The 20,091-nt window shown below is 30.5% G+C and overlaps 1 protein-coding gene and 1 pseudogene across 2 annotated transcripts in view; one reads left to right on the top strand and one right to left on the bottom strand.

The window, feature by feature from the left end:
* The window catches only part of LOC111318461 (uncharacterized), a 79,549-nt pseudogene extending 72,444 nt beyond the window's left edge, over positions 1-7,105 (bottom strand). Inside the window, exon 1 of the transcript XR_016332762.1 lies at positions 6,910-7,105. The product of XR_016332762.1 is annotated as an uncharacterized LOC111318461 (transcript). The remainder of the gene's footprint in view (positions 1-6,909) is intronic.
* Positions 7,059-10,324, top strand: LOC111317386 (zinc finger protein JAGGED-like). Its single transcript, XM_022919815.2, has 4 exons — positions 7,059-7,871; positions 8,350-8,481; positions 8,739-8,817; positions 9,114-10,324. The coding sequence occupies exons 1-4, from the start codon at positions 7,568-7,570 to the stop codon at positions 9,616-9,618; spliced, it is 1,020 nt and encodes a 339-aa protein (XP_022775550.1). The 5' UTR covers positions 7,059-7,567; the 3' UTR covers positions 9,619-10,324.
* Positions 10,325-20,091: the final 9,767 nt, after the last annotated feature.

Here is a 20,091-nt window from a genome sequence, read left to right as displayed (position 1 = left end):
ATCGATTCTGGGCAAAAACACTATAACAGTTACTTTTTAGTGCTTCCAATGGCTATTTTCTTCTCCCAAACATTTTCAACGGCTACCTCTTTAATTTTTCTATAAATTGGGCACTCCAACACACCAAGAAGATTGATGAATCAAGAAAGAAAGAGCCAACAAACAATATTTTCATTCTCTTAAATAATCAAGAGTTTTTAGAGCTTTAAAGTCTATATCTTTACATTTATTATATCCAAATTATTTTTATTGTTCATTCATCATTTTCTTGTCTATACCATTGTATACTTTAAATTAGCAAACACCCAACCCTTGAGAGGTTCTTAGAGTTTGCAAAACACTTCAAAAAATTTATATTGTGTGCATGTAAGCTTAAGGGGGAGGATAACCCTTAAAAGTGTGTAGTGTTGAGTTTATAAAGCTTTAAGAAGCTGGTTTGTAATCTTCAACACATAATGGATTGGAGCTTTGGTGTGGACAACCAAGAGAGAGGACATAGGTGCCTTGTGGAGAAGGATGGAACCTCTATAAATCATTATGTTTGATTTCTTTATCTCTATCTCCTTATAATTTATTATTGTTCATATTTGATTTTAAGTTCAATAATTATTGTTGTTTTCATTATATTTTCATCAAAAAGGCTTATTGTCTTAATTTCCATTCAACTATATTGAAATCATTATTTGGGAAAAATTTAAAGAGATCCAATTCACCCCTTTCTTGGATCACCATCTAACCAATAAAGCTAACACCCTACAATTCTCCTACATCTTTTTCTCATATCTAACCCTGTAGAGACTTCACTTATTTATAACCATATGAACTTGCCTATTAAGAATCTCTTTCCTTTTAGAATTCTTCGTCTACATGTCTTTTTATCTATCAAATAATAACTAACAAATCCCAAACAAATCTCTTATGGGATTTGAGTCATTATTCCTAGCAATCTCCACCTTGACTTAAATTTTATCAAATCACCTGTCTTCATGCTAGACATACTTGGCTCCACCTGTAATGAAAGTCTCATAATCATCTTCTCTTGTGTGTCTTCATGCTTTTCGCAAACTGATCTTTAAAATATGAACTTGAACTTCTTCCTTTCATCGAGCTCTTCTAAGCTTATCTCTTCCCATATCTCAAACCATGCTTTCATACCACTTGTTAGGCCAAAAAGCCTTAATCCAATCATATCAATGGAAAGGAAATCAAACAATCAATCAAACAACTAAATAATCACACAAAAGACAACAATTTAATGTGGTTCGATCCAATTGACCTATGTTCACGGATGAGAAACAAAATCTATTAGTTGTAGAGAATTATAAATATACATCAAAACATATCAACCACTCAATAATCAATACCCATAGACCTTCTTAATCTCTTTTAGTCCTATAGAGTATTCTCAATTTAAACAAACACATACTTATGTGCATCATTTCAACACATCCCCATGTGCATCCTTTCAACACATCCAAACACATACCTATATGTACCCATTTATCATACCTATGTGGACCCTCTCAATCTCCACTTGTTCACTTCTAAACATTCAAATATATACACCCATAATATATAAATCTCCAATACTCCTATGAGGTGTCTATCCCACAAAACTCTAGAACTCTCTTACATATTTTTCTCATACCTAACTTTATAAAGACTTTACCTATTTATAACCATATAAACTTGCCTATTAAGAATCTTTTTCTTTTTAGAATTCTTCTTCTACAAGTCTTCTTATTTATCAAGTAATATTTAACAAATCTCAAATAAATCTCTTATGAGATTTGAGTCACTATTCCTAACAAGTTAATCCTATAAGCTTATCACTATTAATGCACCAGCACAACTCCTATTAAACTCACTTTTCTAAGTTTTCCATCATAGTGTTGATAATTTAACTCTCTTTTTATTAGCTACAAGCTATCTCATCATGTAAATGGTTCATTTTTTTATCCACCTGAGACTATTCTAAAAAGGGATTTTGATCCTTTATAAATGATTTGTAATCCAGCATAAGAGCACTAGCTTAAATAGGATTAGTTGTTGCTTAATGGCATTATACATTCTATCTCAAAAATAGTAGCATCTTTCGTTTCCTCATCTCAATTTTCTAAACAAGCATGGGACAAAATCAATAGTATGTATGCTAACAAATCCATATCCATAATGATGAATTTGAAAGAAAATCTTACCAAGCCTAGAGGTATGAAGTTATTTTCAATTTATATTCAATTGCTAAAAAGCATTTTTGATGAATTAACACTTATTAACTCTCCTATTAATGATGATGATTAACAAACTATGGAAAAGCACTAAAACAACAAGACTCTAAGTCTGAAATTGTTGTCCCTACTACTCATTTTGCTACAAAACTTATTTACTTTAATGCTGACAAGTTTAAATAAAAGACCTTATGTTATGGAACTATATATAAGTTCATTTTTGCAACTTAAAATCAAATAAGAAAATATCCTAAAACTTAGCCTTCTACCAAAGTGATTTTTTAATACTATGATAAAATCAAGCCTAAGTCATTAGTACTAGTGATTATCGTGGTGCAAGGTCTACTGCTCAAGCAAATTGGCTAGTGGATTCTGGTGCCTCTTATCATGTTACTTTCAATCTACGAAATCTAAACCTTTCTTTAAAATATAAAGGTCATGAAGCTCTTTATATTGGTGATGGTTATGGTCTTCCAATCACTCATACTAGTTCTGCTATCTTAAACTCTTTATCTCATTCTTTTAAATTAGATAATATCTTGTGTGTTCCTAAAGCAAATAAAAATCTCATTTCAATTTCACAATTTTGTACTTTTAATAAAGTTTTGTTGAATTTTTCCTACATGTTTCTTGGTAAAAGACCTGTACATAGGGAAAGCACTTGTTCAAGGCCTGAATAATGATAATGTGTATGAGTTTCCAACGTCATAACCTATTTTACAACACTAACATTAGCATCAATTGGAGTCAAAACTACTTCATATGTTTGGCATCAATTCATGGAATTAGTAATCCATCTTCTTATGTTCTTTATCAAGTACTTATCATTTGCCTTGCTTCACTTTCATATTCTCTTAATTATGTGATTCATGTTGCTGCAATAAGAGTCATAGACTCCTATTTCACTGCAAGAAAAAAAAAATAGCAATGGAACTTTCCATTGCTAAAAGTCTTTTTATTGATGAAAATGAGTTTTAGTGATGGGAATTTAGCGACGAAAATTTCGTTTGCTAAAACTCTGCCAGAAAATGACAAGTCAATAAAAGTATTCTATCGCTAAAAAATTTTTACTGGTAATCATTAAAACATTAACGATGGAAAATTTTGTTACTAATACTATAATTTTGTCATTAAAAAATTTTCCATTTTAACTTAATCGAAGAAATTCAAAATAATATTTCATCATTAATACTTTTAGAAATGAAAAATCTGTCACTAAATGTTATATTTTTGAAATATTTTACAAAATTAAAATTCACAAATCCATTACTAACACATATTAGCAACGGAATTTCCATCATTAAAATATATTTTTTTATCGCTAATGCTTAGTAATTTTGCCATAATTTGAAGACTGATCCTTATTCTTAGAGGATCAATCCTTCCCTCAAAAGGATTGGTCCTTTTTTTTTTAACTATTTAGTCAAATTTTCAATCACAAACTCAATAAAATCATTCATATAAAATTATACAAATATATAATATTATAATTCAATATTCAATCACGGATAAAAATATAGCAAATACTAAATATAATAAATAAAATAAAATAAAATATATAACTTAGAGGTTAGTAATTCGAGCTACTTATACAAAAGAGTTTAAAGGCAAAACCACATATATCTAATGTAAGGGTAAGATTACTTATAAGGCAATTTAATGAAAAGAGATCCTAAAATGTAAGAATAAAATGTTCCAATAAACTAATTCTAACCTTTCTATACCTTAAGAAAACTTTACAAACTAATTTCACTAGCTAGCTAACTTACAAAATAAACATGTCTAGTGAACTAGTTAATCATCACCAACTTGCAAAGATTAAGAGAAAAAGTAAACATTAAAAACGAAAAAAAAAGAGGTAAAGCCACAGTTTCACAACTTATAATCCACAAATTTCATGTAAATTTCACAAATTCCCACAATAATTCAATACCAATTTTATAAATTCAACAACAATTACAAATTCACAACTTTCAAATTAATAACTTCCACCAAATTCATAACTTCAAATCCATAAATTTCAACAATTTCACAACTTAAAATCCACAAAATCCATGCAAATTGCATATTTTCTGCAATAATAACATGTCAATTCCATAAACTCAACAACAATTACACATTCACAATTGGTAAAAGCAACCCTAATTGTGATCTAATTATGAAAAATTAAAATTAAGTTGTACACAAATTTACCAAATTGTTATTGGCTTGTATCAAAGATATTGTATATTGATAAAACCTACAAAATTATAATAAAACAAATTAATTGACAAAATTAATAAAAATAATAATATAAATATTAATACAAAAAACTTTATACCAAAATAACAAAAAAAAATACTAATCAATATATGATTAATGGGTTTGTTTAGGGTGGAGTAGTGAAGGAAAAGGAATGAGAAAGTGAGGAGAATAGGAATAGAGAAATAAGGTGATAGAAGAGGAAAAATAGGAGGAGGAGAACGAGAATAGAGAAGGGTGAAGGGGGTAATTTGGGCCAAATTTGGATTAAACCGATTGTGAGAAGACTCTAATGGCCAATGAGAAACAGGAACGGCAGATGGCTTAATGGGGGTGCAAAGGGGGTCAGGGGAGAGGAGAAAAAAAGAATGGATAAGAGAGAAGAAAAAAGGGAACGAAAAAAAGAAAAAAGGAAAAAACATTTAAACCCTTAAAACTTTTATTTATGGACTTTTAGAGACAAAATTTCTATCACTAAAACCATTAATTCCGTCAGTTTTTTTTTTTTTTACTAATTTTCCATATTCGTTTTAAAATTTTTGTGTACATTGGTCTTTTAACGACAAAAATTTCATCACTAAAACCCTTAATTCATCTCTAAAAGTCTTGTTTATCAATATGTGAATTATATTTATTGAAAGACAATTATTAATGAATTTTTTGTCGCTAATTTTGGTGCGAATAGTTAACAGTTACCAGTTAAAAATTAGCGAAGAAATTAGTGATGAAAAATTCATCTGTAGGTAATAATATGACACTAGCGATGAAAATCTATTACTAAAAGTTGTTTTGATTTAGGCCTAATTCTGTTGCTATTGTACAAAAATGCCATCACTAAAAATCACAATTAGTGATGAAAAATTCATTTAAAAATTTTCCATCGATAAAAGTGTGTTTTCTTATAGTGTTTACATTTCTAATTTAGTTAGTAGAGCTCCATCAAATCGTATTTATATAGATGTTTTAGGTCCTACCAACATTTCATCTATTAATTCTTTTTTTATGGTTTTAAATAATATGTTGTATTTGTAGATCATTACACTAGATATATCTGGTTACATCCTATGAAAAAAGAGTCAAATGTTCTTGTTTCGTTTTCAAAATTTAAATTCAATCATTTATCTTTTAACCACTTGTATATAAATAGATCACAAAAGTCAATGAAAATTCAAGAGCTTTTCAATAATAACTTCTTGTCTTTTTTATTTCTTACTAGGCACTACATTGTATATTCCAAAAAGTATCAAGACATTGTGGCTTTGATATCACTTGTGGGCAACAAACAAACTCAATTAACCAAGCAACTTAAATTTTACTTCATAGACAAAACATAGTTGCAGCTTTCGGCTCACCAAGTTGCAATAACAAAACCCTTGTCTTTACAATTGGCAGCACAAGCTAACCTTTTATACATAGGTAACATAAAGGCTATTATCACTTATAGCCACTCACACAACAAGCAAGTTTAAGACCCAATAAAAATAAGACACATAAGCAAACTAACAAAACTTGGTTTTAATTCCAACATGAAAAGGTTAAAAATCATCAAATTTTGAAGTAGACCTATGGTTTTTTTTCACTCTTTTCATTTGGTGATCTTAATTTCAATAGCTTATATTCGAGGTCTTGGAGGAGTTGATCATTGTAATGGGAAAAGATAGAAAAATTAATATATATTGAGATAGGGGCATAAAGAGACTAGTTATTTGGGGTGTTCATAATTCGATTTTAATTGAATTAATCGATTGAATTGATTTAATTCGATTAATCAGTCGTCATTAAATTAATTTTGATTAGTTAATGAAATTAATTTTAGAAGAATTTTGGTTTTCGTTTAATTCAAGTCGAAAGTTGAATTAATCAAATTAATCAAAATTTTAATTGAAGTATAATATAATCCAAATATAAAATAAAAAATATATGAAAAGAATCATTTAATTTCATAAGTTGTTAGAGTTTTTAATATAATACTTTGGTATTTAAATATTTTTATTGGATAATTTTATTTAATTTACTTAAAATATGAGAAATTAAGAGTTTAAAATAAAATTTAACTTAAATGTATTTATTATTCAGTTAACTGAAAATATTAATTGAACAGATGAAATTAAATTCGATCGGTTAATTTTTTAAATTCATAAATTCATTTTGATTACCGAAAATAAAATAAAATAATTAAGTTAATTAGATTTAAAATTAATCGAATTGACTAAATGAATATCTTACTAGTTGCAATCTAAAATAAGATATCCATTAATTTTTACGATCAATAAAAATGAAAATAAAAATAAATAAAGATAAAAGAAAACAAAGCACAAAAACTTTTTGTTTTTATATTGACTGATGAAAAGGACCTTGATCAAGCAGCCAAGGAAGTTCCAAAGAATAAAACAACACTTTTGTGGGGTTCAGTCTATATCCCAACTTAGATCACAAAAACCTGATAATGAGATCTTGATAGTAACAGTTCCATGTTCCATGGCTAAGCTCAGGGTACAATGATGCCCAGGAAGCCATAAAGCTACACGGGGACCAACCATTAAACTTTCAGCAATGCCCACCTCAAATAATGAGTAGATGCAGCTTAACTTTAGGGCTAGGTAGGCTTGTAACCATGTCCTGAAAATTTCCGTCATCTTGGATTGCTGAAACTCTTGATTAAACGCCTTACATATCGTGCAAAGGACTTAAGGACATGGGGTGTTTGACTGCAATCTTTTAATGGTAAATCATGTTAGCAATCTCTGTAACTATTTACATTATTTCATGGAACTAGTTTGTAGGGCAATAGACCTCTATATGCCCTCTATCACTAAAGCAAACGTCCTTCTGTCAAACCAACCAAATCACTACCAACACCTGCCTAAACACTCTCCATAAACACGAACACTCACCTTTCCCTTTTTAAAGTCACGAGACCCACTGTCCCTTATTGTTCTTTCAATTTGAGAGAGAGAGAGAAGAGTCCAGAGAGGGTGGCAGAGAAACTGATAGAGAACTTTCAAAGCTCCTTTTCTCCACCTTCACTCAACTAGCCTCTATATTGCAGTCTCAAACTGAAGTCTTATAATTTTCTAAAGCTTTAGTTATCTTCCCATATGAAAGATTGTTTACCTCATATTTTTCTGTCTTCTCTGGCGGTACCATGTAGGTTTCCCTACATCAACACTTTCAACCCCTCCTTCCACACAGCTGCTCCTTTTCTTCTGCTCTATCTCATTTTCTTTCTCTTTAACCTCCCCTTTTTGCCTCTCCCTCTTCTCCTAATTAATTTTCGTGTGACTCTGTTCATCTTTTTTTATTTTTGCAGGAGACCTGAGAAGAACCCCTTAGACCTCAATAACTTGCCCGACGACTACACTAGGGATGGTAAACAGGCCTTTGAAGAAGGCTCCTACTCCGGTATAATATTCTCCTAATTCTGCTCCTATAATCAACTTTCACAAGATAATCTAAGCTTTTTTTTTCCTTTTTTACAAAACTTAATACAACTACCACAACGATAGTAATAAACATGAAAAACCTTGAAATAAACACAACAAAGAGAAAAAAAAAGAAAAGAAAATTAAACACTCCCATGGTTCTCCAAGTTTTGAACAGAAAAAAAATGTTTATTCCTTTTCTTCACGCTCTTCAACGCTCTCTATAGAATAGACTAGTTGTGTTTATAAGCTTAAAAAGAGCACAAGGCTCTTTTGAAGCTTTTAAAATGATCAACATACCATATAAAAAAGAAAGCAGTGGAAAGGCGAGCAAGAGATTGAGGGTTTTAATCATTTTTTTTAAAAGTATTTATACACGATTTGGGTAAATTAGGGTTCGGGTTTTGGGTCAAGAATGGTCTCTTCGAAGTTGCTTTAATTGGTGTTCTCTGAAGCAGGCTATAGGAAAAAGAAAAGCGGCGCTAAGGATGGGAAAGATGAGTGCGGGAAGGTCTATGAATGTAGGTTTTGTTCCCTCAAGTTTTGCAAATCACAAGCTCTTGGGGGACACATGAACCGCCACCGACAAGGCAAGTCATTCAGTTCTTTATACCACATATGTTTTGAAGTGGATTAGCCAAGTCACTATCTTTATTTTACTACACACACACACACTTAGGGAATCGTCAGAGGTTGTTATAATTATAACTATAATGGCTTTGCCCTTGAAGCGTAGTCATGTCAATCTTGATGAAAACTAAGTTGGTTTTGTTGCTGAATTTCTTGGTCTGGTTTTTCATGTTGATGAGTACTTTTGATTTGATTTGCGTTGTTGTTGGGTGGTCAGAAAGGGAGACAGAGACACTGAACCGGGCTCGCCAGCTGGTCTTCAATAGCGATAACTTGGCCACCCAAGGGCATCTAGGGTATGTTTCTTCAAGATTGACATCGATATTTTCTTCTCATCCTTTCCATCTTCTTCATTTTGGGGTTGCTTTAACTGAACTCATTGAGAAATCAAAGGACGGAGTAGAAATATTAGTACCCACCCACGTACACTTGATTTCAAGATCTTGTAAGAAGAGAGCCATTTGATGGAGTTAATTTAAGCTACTTATAAGTTAACACTGATGCCGCCTCATCATGATCATATTATTTCTAAACTTTCTACTTATTATATTGAGCTAATTAGGAAAAACATGAAATATTCCAATCATTGCAGCTGTCATCCAAGCTACCATCCAGGAGGTAACGTTGGTGATCCAATACTACCATTCAGATCAGTTTACCCACAAATATTGTTCTCTGGTTCTTCATCAACGCTAATGCCACCACCATTACAGCCACCGCAATCATATTTACACCCATCACCGTCACGCCTCAGCTCCTACACTTCTCAATACCCAACTCACTCTATCAACGACTACTATGTAGGACATGTCCTCGGAAACAGCAGTTCATCACAATACCCTCACCAAAACCTAAACTACCTTGGTGCACCAGACTCTAACTACACTTGCATTGGGGCACCAGTCGGACAAGGTTTCGGGCCTGGTTCGGGTAGGGGAGCGGACTTGGGTGGATCAGGAGAAGGCGTTGCTGGTGGTAGAGACGTGTCACTAAGCAATCAGGAACAGAGATTGAATTGGGGTAGGAGCTATGCAGGAGTGACACAGCAGCGTTTGGATCATCCTTCAACGATCAATCGATTTCAGGACGGGTTCTAAAAATAGTTTTATTTTTTTCTTCTCCTTTAAAAATTCTTGTTATTATGTTAATGAAGTATTAATCTGGTTTGACACGCCACCCAGAGAGAGAGAGAGAGAGAGAGAGAGAGAGAGACTTAACAAACTGACAAATGGGGTCATGCAAGGAAGGAGAGAAAGAGAAGTTTTTGGTTTATGTACAGGGATTGGGCAGCTTTTTGAGCTCATGGACACTCTCAGCTAGTTTGGCTTGGAGCTGCGGGGATTGGAGGGGTTTGAGTTGTTGTGTACCAAAGCAACTGTGAGAAATGGGGACTACAGCTGGGAGGTGAGACAAGAAGTTAGATATGAACTGAAAGTTTCTAACCCCCTTTTTGTATTTGGATTTTTTTTGCATGGCAATGAAATGTTTTTTTTTTTTTTTTTTTGCTCTGTTATGTTTTAGACTTTAGTGTGCTTTTCTTGCAGCCCTCATCCAATTTTGACTGGAGCTGGTGTAGGGAAGGTGGTCCTCTTTCTCTCTCTCTCTCTCCAGAACCATAATTGGGATATTCTTGATTTTGGGGACATTTATGTTTACACCATGCTTGCACAATATGGGCAATGACCTAGAGAGAAGTGGCTGAAACTCTATTGAACACTTTTTTGCTGAGAGTTTCCTGACGAGAAACAATCAGCTCTGTCAAGAAAAGTCTGATATGAGCAATGAATTTGTTTTTCTTCTTACCTTGCGATATTAGCTAATTAAATGAGTGGTATACACTATAGAGTCATGAATACTTCTCTTTCTGGTCCTCCTTTTCTACTTTTACTAATCTCCTCAGCTGTAGCCCTAACTCCTCTCCATTAGAGCACATCTCATCTTTTACTTTACATTTATTTTGTTCACGAAGCTTATAATAATATTTCATTCAGAGCTATAATTTGGCTAATTGAGGAAGGACATGATCTCCAAATTATTAGAGGTTAAACTGCCAGGAAATGAAATCACAAATGGAAACCAAAATCTGATATAGAACAATAAGTTTTATCAATAATTTATCAGTGCAAAATTTCTCCCCTTTGCCTATTTTCCTCGTTAGTTTACTTTTGGCCAACTCCGTTATTTTAGTTTTATGAAGGCCAAAGTATAATTGATTATTCTAATTCATGAAACCATTACTTTTGGGTGCAAATTGAAGAAATAAGAACAGGTAAAAAAACTTTTTTAAAAAATCACTTATTGACTTCCCTTAAACCTTGGCTTGACTTCAGTTGGTTTGGACTGAACATCACTTGTTAACTTCAGTTAGGTGGTAAAGGGCCTTGAGCTGGAATAATATATATAGTCATTTCATTAACCATTTTACCGACTTAAAAGTTTTCTTTGTCTGATATAAGCGTTAGCGGAGGTAATCTTTTTCCATCCATCCCTTTGCGTAAAAGGATTTTTTCTTTCATATTTTGGTTCTTTTATTCACTTCTGGGATATAATAGGAGCGAACCTTTTCCCCACCCCCTTATACATTACAGGCGTATGTCAAAACTAGAACTAAAGACGTCAAGTTTCCTTAGACAATCAGGCGTTCTATATGTCATCTACAACAAAAGCAAAAAGAGGGGAAAAACAAATACAGAAAAAAGTAAAAAATGTACTTCGGATCTTTATAATCACATTTTTTTAAAATATTACTGTAATTATAAATGCTTTTACTGTAAGACGCAGTAGGAATCTAAACTTATTTATGAAGAAAAGTAGGTATCAGCTAGCCTAGCTCGTATGTCACAATATTCTACAGAAACCATGAGCTCCAAATGACCTTAACAACACCAGAATATAGCCATTGTTCAAAAACTAAACTAGATCTAATACTGTTTTAGATCAAGATTGAGTTATCAGTATCCCTCTTGACCAGTTATGTAATTTCCTTACCATTACTTGGGTGGTGGTTGAAGGTTAAATGCTTAAATTGGGATTAAATATTTAGATGGTTATTGAATTTAAGATTAAATATTTTAATTTATTAAATGTTATCAATTTATAATAATTTAGGATATTTTTAACAGAAATTTGCTTATAAAAATTACGTATCATTAAGTTTAAAAACTATTACAGATGAAAATAATGTGGAATTAAGTTTCTCATATGGAATGACAAATGAAAAAGCTCTTGCCTTTTTTTTTTCTTCTAAGTCTATTTCATTTCATTTCTTCTTTATCCTTTCTATTTGAAATTAAGCAAACTTAGGGTTTACGAATTGCAAGTTTGTAACCACTCTCTTTCTCATTTTTTAAAGTAAAACGTCGAAAATTTTATTTTCAAAGTAGAATCCAAATATAATGTCTGCTTTAAATATGAGTTTATCTAGTAACATAAATTCAAAGTTAGTAAAAATTTCAGGTTCTTATGCTTTGATTTGGGTCAAGAATTTTTTAAATTTATTCTTCAAAATATTAAAATTGCACAATTTTTAGAGGAAGGTTTTATAATATAAACACGTATAAATTAATTTCAACTAATTACCTTATAGAATGAGACTTTGAAGAAGAACTGTAATATGAAGATAGCTAGGTGGATTTCATGGACAAATTGCAATCTTGGTAAAAGATTTTGTGGATACCCATATTATCTGGTAAATTTATGAACAAAATAATTTGTAATAAAATTTATATTTTTTGGCTAAATTTGTTGATATTACTTTAGTGTGATTACATGGCACTGTTTGTGGATTTCATTTATGGTATAGTCCTAAAACTTTTGATAGAGCAAAATAGATTATTTTGGAGTTGAAAAAGAGAGAAAAATTTTTATATGGTCATGTTCAAACTTTGAAATATGAAATTTCAAAGTTGAAGGAAAATGTTGTTGAAACTGAAGTTATTATAGAGAATATGTAGCAAAAGAGAGAAGTTAGTATTTTAAGGTTGAAATTAAAACAAAGTAGCAAAATTATTGGTGGTGGGCATGGTAAAGGTGGCAACTAGAAAATAATTTGGCCTATCTCCCTCTGTTTTGTACTTTTATTTTGTGTAATTATTTTCAATTCCAAAAAAAAAAAAGGAAACTTAACTTTTATGCTTGATAATGAGTTAGGGATATGAATGATATTTGAAATGTAAATGTTGGATAAAACTCCTATATGTCAATGCCATTTGAATCAATATTATTAATTGTGAATTCAAACTTTTTGATTTTTTTTCTTTAAATGATAGAAGTAATAGAAAATGATTGTATTTATAGAAGCAATCTAATAATAAAAATGAGTAAAATTGCAATTTGTTCAATTTGCAATATGTTATGAGTAAAGTAATCTAATAACAAAAATGGCTACATTAGAAATAGAAATAAAAATGCACGTTCAACATGGTAATGTCATCATTAAACTACATATAACATGTTTTTACACATAACATTCAGTCAATATAAGTCTAAATAGAAATTGTTCTTAAAACAATAACATAAAAATAGTTAACACAACATAAAATTCAAATTATTCTAGTAGGAACAGTTAACAAAAGTGTTGGTTAGATTATTTGTTTTCCCTTGTTTCCTTTAGCAGCTACAACTTGACTTTCTTGAGTAGTAATTACATCCTCAACAACCTCTTCTTGCTTCTGCTTGTCTCAACTGCTATCATTTTCTGACTTGGTAATCCAAGTTGTTGAATTACATTTATCAAGTTAGAATAGGTAATATTTGATCTAACATCACTAACATTTAAGATTTGTCTCCCTATTTCTAAGTTTTTATATAACCCATAACCTTGCATGTTTTTTTGTCTTGCTTTTGGTTAAAGCTCCTGTTGTGTTATTGTCATTATGACTTCTAATACTATTTGTTGAAATTGCTTTCTTCCCGGTGGTTATTGTAGAAGACTTAGACTTTGATAAAAGACTTGTTTTTTCACTAGTCATCTCATAAAGTCTTCTATCTTCATCTATAAAATATCTTCCTCTAGATGTTGTTGGCCTTTTGGACTCGACTTTTGCATTTTCGATGGCAACAACAAATAGCATTTACTAGATTTGAAACTAGATTTGAAACATGTGCAAGTGCAGTTGCAATTGTAGATGCAAATACAAAATTAAAGATATTAGGTAAAGTATATGCAAATGCCAAACTAAATTTGGATACAGAAGCAAAAGTACTATAAACAGTAGCAGAAGTAGTAGCATAGTTGCTTGGACCACTTGCAATTTTAATAGGATCTACAATTATATTTCTTGTACTTGATGCACTTTGGTCTATGTTTAAGTATTTAGATCTAAGCACATAAGAATCTTGCTATTATAGAAAGAAAACTAAAAGTTGACTTATCGTTTAGGGTTTATGCATTTAAAAGTCAAATCTAAAAATAGTACAATATTTTTAATAATAAAAAAATAGTATGAAATTACCTTGTTGTCTCTCATAAGACAACCTTTTTTGTTGCACCTCAATTGATGATATAGTTGGCATGCCATTATCATGCTATTCCTCAATAGATATATATTTGGACTTGTTTTTCTTGGGCTTATCACGATCCTTTCTTTTATTGGTTTTGGGCTTGCTAGCATCTTTTTAAACTTTAAGGGCAGAACATTTTCTTCCATCTTTAGTTTGGCCCAATCTTTTAACCTAGGCATAAGTTGTAAAGCATTACTATAAGTTTACATATACACTTCCTTATGATACCAACTAGACACAAAATCTTTAATATTTCCACCTAGATCTTTAATTGCACAAATGGTATGTGCACATAAGATACCATAAAGTTGGTACATTCTACAACTACATTTCTTTTTAGCAAGCTAGAAAATGACCTAAATCTATTTCATATCCACCATTTCCATTAAATGCAACTACACATTATGATGCTATAGATGTATTTTTCTATAACTTTTACGATTTTAAGACCAATCACACAATTTCACCTAGAATATTCTTTTCTCTTTTTCCCAATTCTTACCATCAGATTCCTTATTATGTTTTCAAATAAAGAAATCACTGATTTCTTCTTTGCATCTAGTAATGTCTCATTAAATGCTTTACATAAGTTGTTGTCAACCAATTCACATATAGAGTCTATGTTGAAGAATGCTCTATACAATTGTTGAGATGCAGCTTTTATTATGTCAGCAGTTGTAGTATCATCCTTTTTTTGCTATTTTCTCATATTGTCTTCAAATTCTCTAACTGTTGAAGACTTAACAATTGACCAAAAAGCTTGTTTCATCTCTTCACCCCTATATCCCGTCTTAGCCCAAATCATATATACATGCCTAGCATAAAATCTATGCTCAGCATCTGGAAGTAATTTTACAATTGCATTGTCAAAGCCTTACAAGTGTATGAAGCTAATTAGTAATTCATATAACTATTGAGTACATAATTTAATCTAAATCAATAGTTAAATATTTACCTTTGCTTGATCTATCATGATTGTCTAGTTTATTCCATTTTCCAAAAATATGATGCTTAATTTTAACAATTAAAGAAACCATTTTTACGAAGCTATGTATTCCATTTCCACCAATGCTTAAGCCATTAGAAATAGTTGATTGTTTCCATCTCTATCAATAGCAATAGCAATTCACCCTTTGTCATGCTTTTCAACCAATAGTCATATAGTTCTAAAAAAGGCCTATAACCATTTTTCAAACCATTTTTAAATTCCTTAAAACATATATAGTACTTTTGAAGTATAAGTGGAGAGGTTGGCAATGACCTATGAACTTACATCTTTATTGTGCTATCTTTATTAGTTTCCTTGATCACATTGGCATAATCCCATAAAAGTCTAAACTTATTCTTAATAAAAGGATGGTTCATAAATCTGTTTGAGTACAACTCAACCAAAATAGTTTGACTCATCCTTAGGTTTTTTAAAAATCTTGTTGCATTAATAAGCGTTATTGTAAGTTTTCATTTGAAATGATTGCAACTTTTTGTCATAAACTGCATAAATTACTTAAGGACATTATTTTGTAGCACATCTAACTCATATGGTACCCTTATTTATCCTAATAAAAAGCAATGACATAACATGTTTAAATTGTTTTAAATTCTCAAATGACATGCTTAACTTAATGTAAGGGGTCATTACATTAAGAACATATATAGACAACTAAATTCTCATTCTAATCGCATCATCAACCATTTCCTTCTTATCATTAACAAGCTCTCCATACTCATTAGTCATAATACTTACTCTGATATCCATAATCAACATTACCAATATTGCCTTAAACTAGTGAGGTTGAATCTGATTCCATTTGTTTATTATTAACAACTCCATCCCTAACCATATTCAGAAAAAATTTGTACTCTTTCATCCACTCCATTTTTTCTACATTTACCCTTTTCTAACATAGCTTTCAATTTAGATCTAATAGCAACTATTTCTTCATTATCATTACCATTCAAATACTGAATTTATACAGAGTAAGTATGATTTTCTCCTTTGCTGCTATTTATATCATTTACATCTTTAACTTCTATCCTAACTATATCTTTATTTCCTACCTTTGCTGTCTTAATTACATCTTCGTTTCCAATCCTTTTATTCCCTACTACCTTAGCTACATCTTGATTTTCTACCCCTTTCATTCTTTACTACCTTAGCTACATCTTCCATTTTAGGTCCTTTAAGAGCTCAAGAGCTAAAATAGCTTCATCTATGACATGAACTATATAAACATCAATTACACCATGATTTACCATATATCTAATCATATCAAGAGTACTTTTAGCATTATTTACTAGCATTAGCCTATTAGCTAATGTTTTTTCAGGTTTCAAATATAATATATGACTGTAGATAATTTTGTTTATGCAAAATCTAGCTAGTTGTGAGACTTTTAAAATCCAATCCAATTCGAATCCAATATTTCATTAACTTTAACAAGTTTTTAAAATTGAATATAGAACCAATTTAACCGAAATGCCCTAGTCAAACTTGATCAAACCTTGTCAAACCAAGTCAAATATAGTCAAATTTGATTAAAATCAGTCAAACTAGATAGAACTTAGGTCAACCCTTATCCGTGAACCTACAACTGGACATAGACTAAAGGAGTCACCACCAATATTTTTTATTAAAGTGTGATTGGCCACTTGATAGAATTTATCCCATTTAAAGAGAAGTCTCAAGATTAACTTAGGTATCTTTAAATTCAATGAAACCAAAGTTTAGGTCTGGGAGTACAGTCATGCATGAGAAAAGTTATAACACCTTTACAACACCCATCTAAAAGCTGGTATTAGTCTAATTTCAAGTTATCCAATTCTTAAAACATATCTAAAATTTATTGATTAATTTAATATTGAAAAATTTTCTTAAATTACTCAAATATGTTTGTTATAATTTAAGAATATGTCCTCACCATAGGAGTATTTAAAGAGACTATTTGCCACACTTTGAAAAGGCTCCATCATCGGATTCATTTAATTTTGCTTCTATAAATAAATATCTATAAACTAGATTTATAGTAAAAAAAATCTTCCAATATGTTGGTAAGATTTTTTGTTAAAAATTATCCTCCAATTTATTGGTAGGATTTTATGCAAAATAAAATAATAAATATTATTTTATTATTTTATTTATTTAAAATAAAAACATGATTTTTTTGAAAATCATAAGGTTCTTCAATATGTTGGTAAAGCCTTATTTTAAAAACATTGGCTCTTTAATTTTTTGGCAAGGCTTTTTTTTATTTTTATATATATTTTTTGAAATAAAAATTATAAGATTTTGTGAAAAGATTGCCTTCTAATTTGTTGGTAAGCTCTTATTTAAATTTAAAAAGAATACATATATACATTTTTAAAAGAAAATAATAGACGAATAAATAAATAAAACAATTAAATAAACAAAATAAAAAATACCTAAAGTTAGCTTGGAAAATGGCAGGGGTAAGCGGCTCAGCTCTACAAAGAAGAGGGAAGAATGGTTGCGACGTAGCTAAAAAGGATTAGCTAAAGATGTAGCTTGGCTCAAGCCAATAGAGACGTGAGTCAGGGTCGGATGGCATTATGGGTCGAGTGCAAAAGTGGTAAAACGCATGAACCTTGGGACTTTTTATTTCCTTAAAACAACGCCATATAGCTAGGGTATAAATATTTGAAATTATGTTTTTTCCTCAGAAAGCCTTTTTCTTTTTTTCTCTCTACTTGATTTTCTCTCTTGTATCTTTCAATAGCTTTAACAGACGATGATAAAATTCCAGAAAATGGTAGAAAACTCAGTTTTCAACTGCTGAATCACCAAATATTGTTGAAATTTTCAATTTTTGGCATGGAGATTTAAACAAAAAACTCAAATATTCAAACTTAAACCTAGATTTTCTAGGTTTTTTTCTCTAAAAATCCAAACATTTGCAAATACAACCAGTAATCACGAAGGATTAAACCTTCTTAAAACACAATCTCGAAAACAATTTCCATAAAAATAAAACCTAAATTTGCAAAAAAAAAGCCTAGCAAGAAAAAATAGAAAACTTCCCAAGCTAAAATTTTCTCCTCCTTATAGTTTAATTTTAGGTACCATTTATAAACCCTCTTTCACTAGAAATTTTAGGAATTTTATTCACTAAATCAAATCTGCCAAATTCGATTAGGGTTTTATTAATCAAGATGAAATCAAGCCTATCAAATTTAATCCCATTCACCGTGTCAAATCTATTGATTCTCTTTTCTTTAGAATCATGATTTGATCTAGAGCTTTGATTGCAATGATTTTGTTTCCAACTTCCAGCTTCCTACTATCATGATTTCAAGATTGACCAAAAAAATCTAGTTTCATTTTTCTTTTCATTTTTCATTTTTTAATTATTTAAAAAAAATTTATAAAATAAATAATAAAAAAAATAAAAATAATTACCGAGCCATAGTCCACACTAGAGTAAATAAAAAATTAGGTTTAAAGCCCAAACAAAATAAACCCTTTGTTGGGCTCAAAATCCAAGTTATCCATTAGGGTAGGCCTATCCAAAACCTAAAAAACCTAATAGGCCTCTCGTAAGTTCAAATGAAATGGGATGTTTACAGTTGTCCCTCTTTGCATATTCTATGAAATAAGAATACTGCAAAGACATAGACAACCATTGAGTCTGGTTCAACTCCAAATAGTTTTAAAAGAACTCTCTTAACATAGGCATAAAGCTTAAAAATTCCAACTAACCCCTATAAGCAAAGATTTAACAAACTAAACTCTTTTATACAAAGGTAAACAAATTAAATGAAAAAATGGGCTCCTCTATTTAGAGGCTAAACAACTTTAGAAAATAAAAAATGGGCTCTTAAGGCCAAACAACTTTAAAATAAAATTTTGTCTCTACTAAATAGAGGCTAAACAACTTTAAAAAATAAGATTTTCTAAACAGAGGCTAAATAACTTTAAAAAAATGAGCTTCTCTAAACAAAGGCTAAACAACTTTATAATAAGAACTGAGCTCCTTTAAACAGAGGTTAAACAATTTTAAAATAAGAAATTGAGTCCTCTAAACATATGCTAAACAACTTGAGAAAAATCATCTAACCAGAGTTTCAATAATTTAAAATAGAAAGTGGGTTCCTCTAATCAAAGGTTCGAGAATGTAAAAAGAAGCTTTTATTCAAGAATCTTACCTAGAAAATTCCTTCTTTATCGAGATCACAATCTTTACATTTGCTTTCTCTATGTTGGATTTTGTGATTTTTATATTTTGAATAAATGGAATGAATATCCATGTATACAATGCACGTAATGCAAATGAATTATCAATTACGATACACAGATTCTCAAGACTCTCTCTTTTAAATTCCAAATCCTTCAAGTTTCCAATAATAGGAACAAAATCAACTTCATTCTTAAAATTAGCACTCACTTTCTGGAATCAAACTTCGTACTAGGCTTTGAAGGTTTTATCTCTTGCCTGTGTACCTTTCACCTCTTCCAAAGTAATATACAATCTATCATGATATTATTCAATTACCAATCATTATCCTAATTTCATGACATATAAGATGCAAATCATACATTTCTTTTATTCTTTACAAAGCATTTAGAAAGAAAAAAATTCACAAATTGAAAATGAGATAAGATAATGAACATTTTTATTTGAAAAAGAAACTATGTTACAAATGATGACTATTTGAGACAATTCTATCAACTAGAAATGGTAAAGGTAAACAAGGATAGCTATTTGGGACAACAATGCCCTAAGATAAACATTCAGATAATCACGATAAAAAATCTTGGATTCTTTCTAAAGACTCAACCATGCCATCCCCTCAGCATTTCAGAATTCTTTGAAATATACCAGCTTTCATGTTAAATTTTACAATTCTCAAATGATGTTGTGCTCACTTTTATTCAAGTTGCATTTTTAGGTTTTTAACTTAGATAAACCTTTATTTAGTCCAAACTACCCTTCTAGGCTTTTGAGTTGAGCTCTCTTTTTCTTTTTTTTTTAAAGTAAAGTACTTTTTCATAGTATCCAAATTTATAGGATTAGGACGATCATCTCTATCTATTTTTGTTAAGATTAATGCTT

The sequence above is a fragment of the Durio zibethinus genome, chromosome 2, assembly GCF_047325235.1.
Source record: "Durio zibethinus cultivar Kanyao isolate XHJ-2024 chromosome 2, ASM4732523v1, whole genome shotgun sequence".
Lineage (NCBI taxonomy): Eukaryota > Viridiplantae > Streptophyta > Magnoliopsida > Malvales > Malvaceae > Durio > Durio zibethinus.
The sequence above is the reverse complement of the archived record's forward strand: the minus strand, read 5'-3'. Positions and strand labels throughout refer to the sequence as shown.

Excerpts from the sequence above, each read along its gene's own strand:
- LOC111317386 (XM_022919815.2), top strand. The coding sequence starts at position 7,568 with ATGAAAGATTGTTTACCTCATATTTTTCTGTCTTCTCTGGCGGTACCA. Across the intron at positions 7,872-8,349 it reads TGAAGAAGGCTCCTACTCCG|GCTATAGGAAAAAGAAAAGC; the intron begins GTATAATATTCT and ends TCTCTGAAGCAG. Across the intron at positions 8,482-8,738 it reads CATGAACCGCCACCGACAAG|AAAGGGAGACAGAGACACTG; the intron begins GCAAGTCATTCA and ends TTGGGTGGTCAG.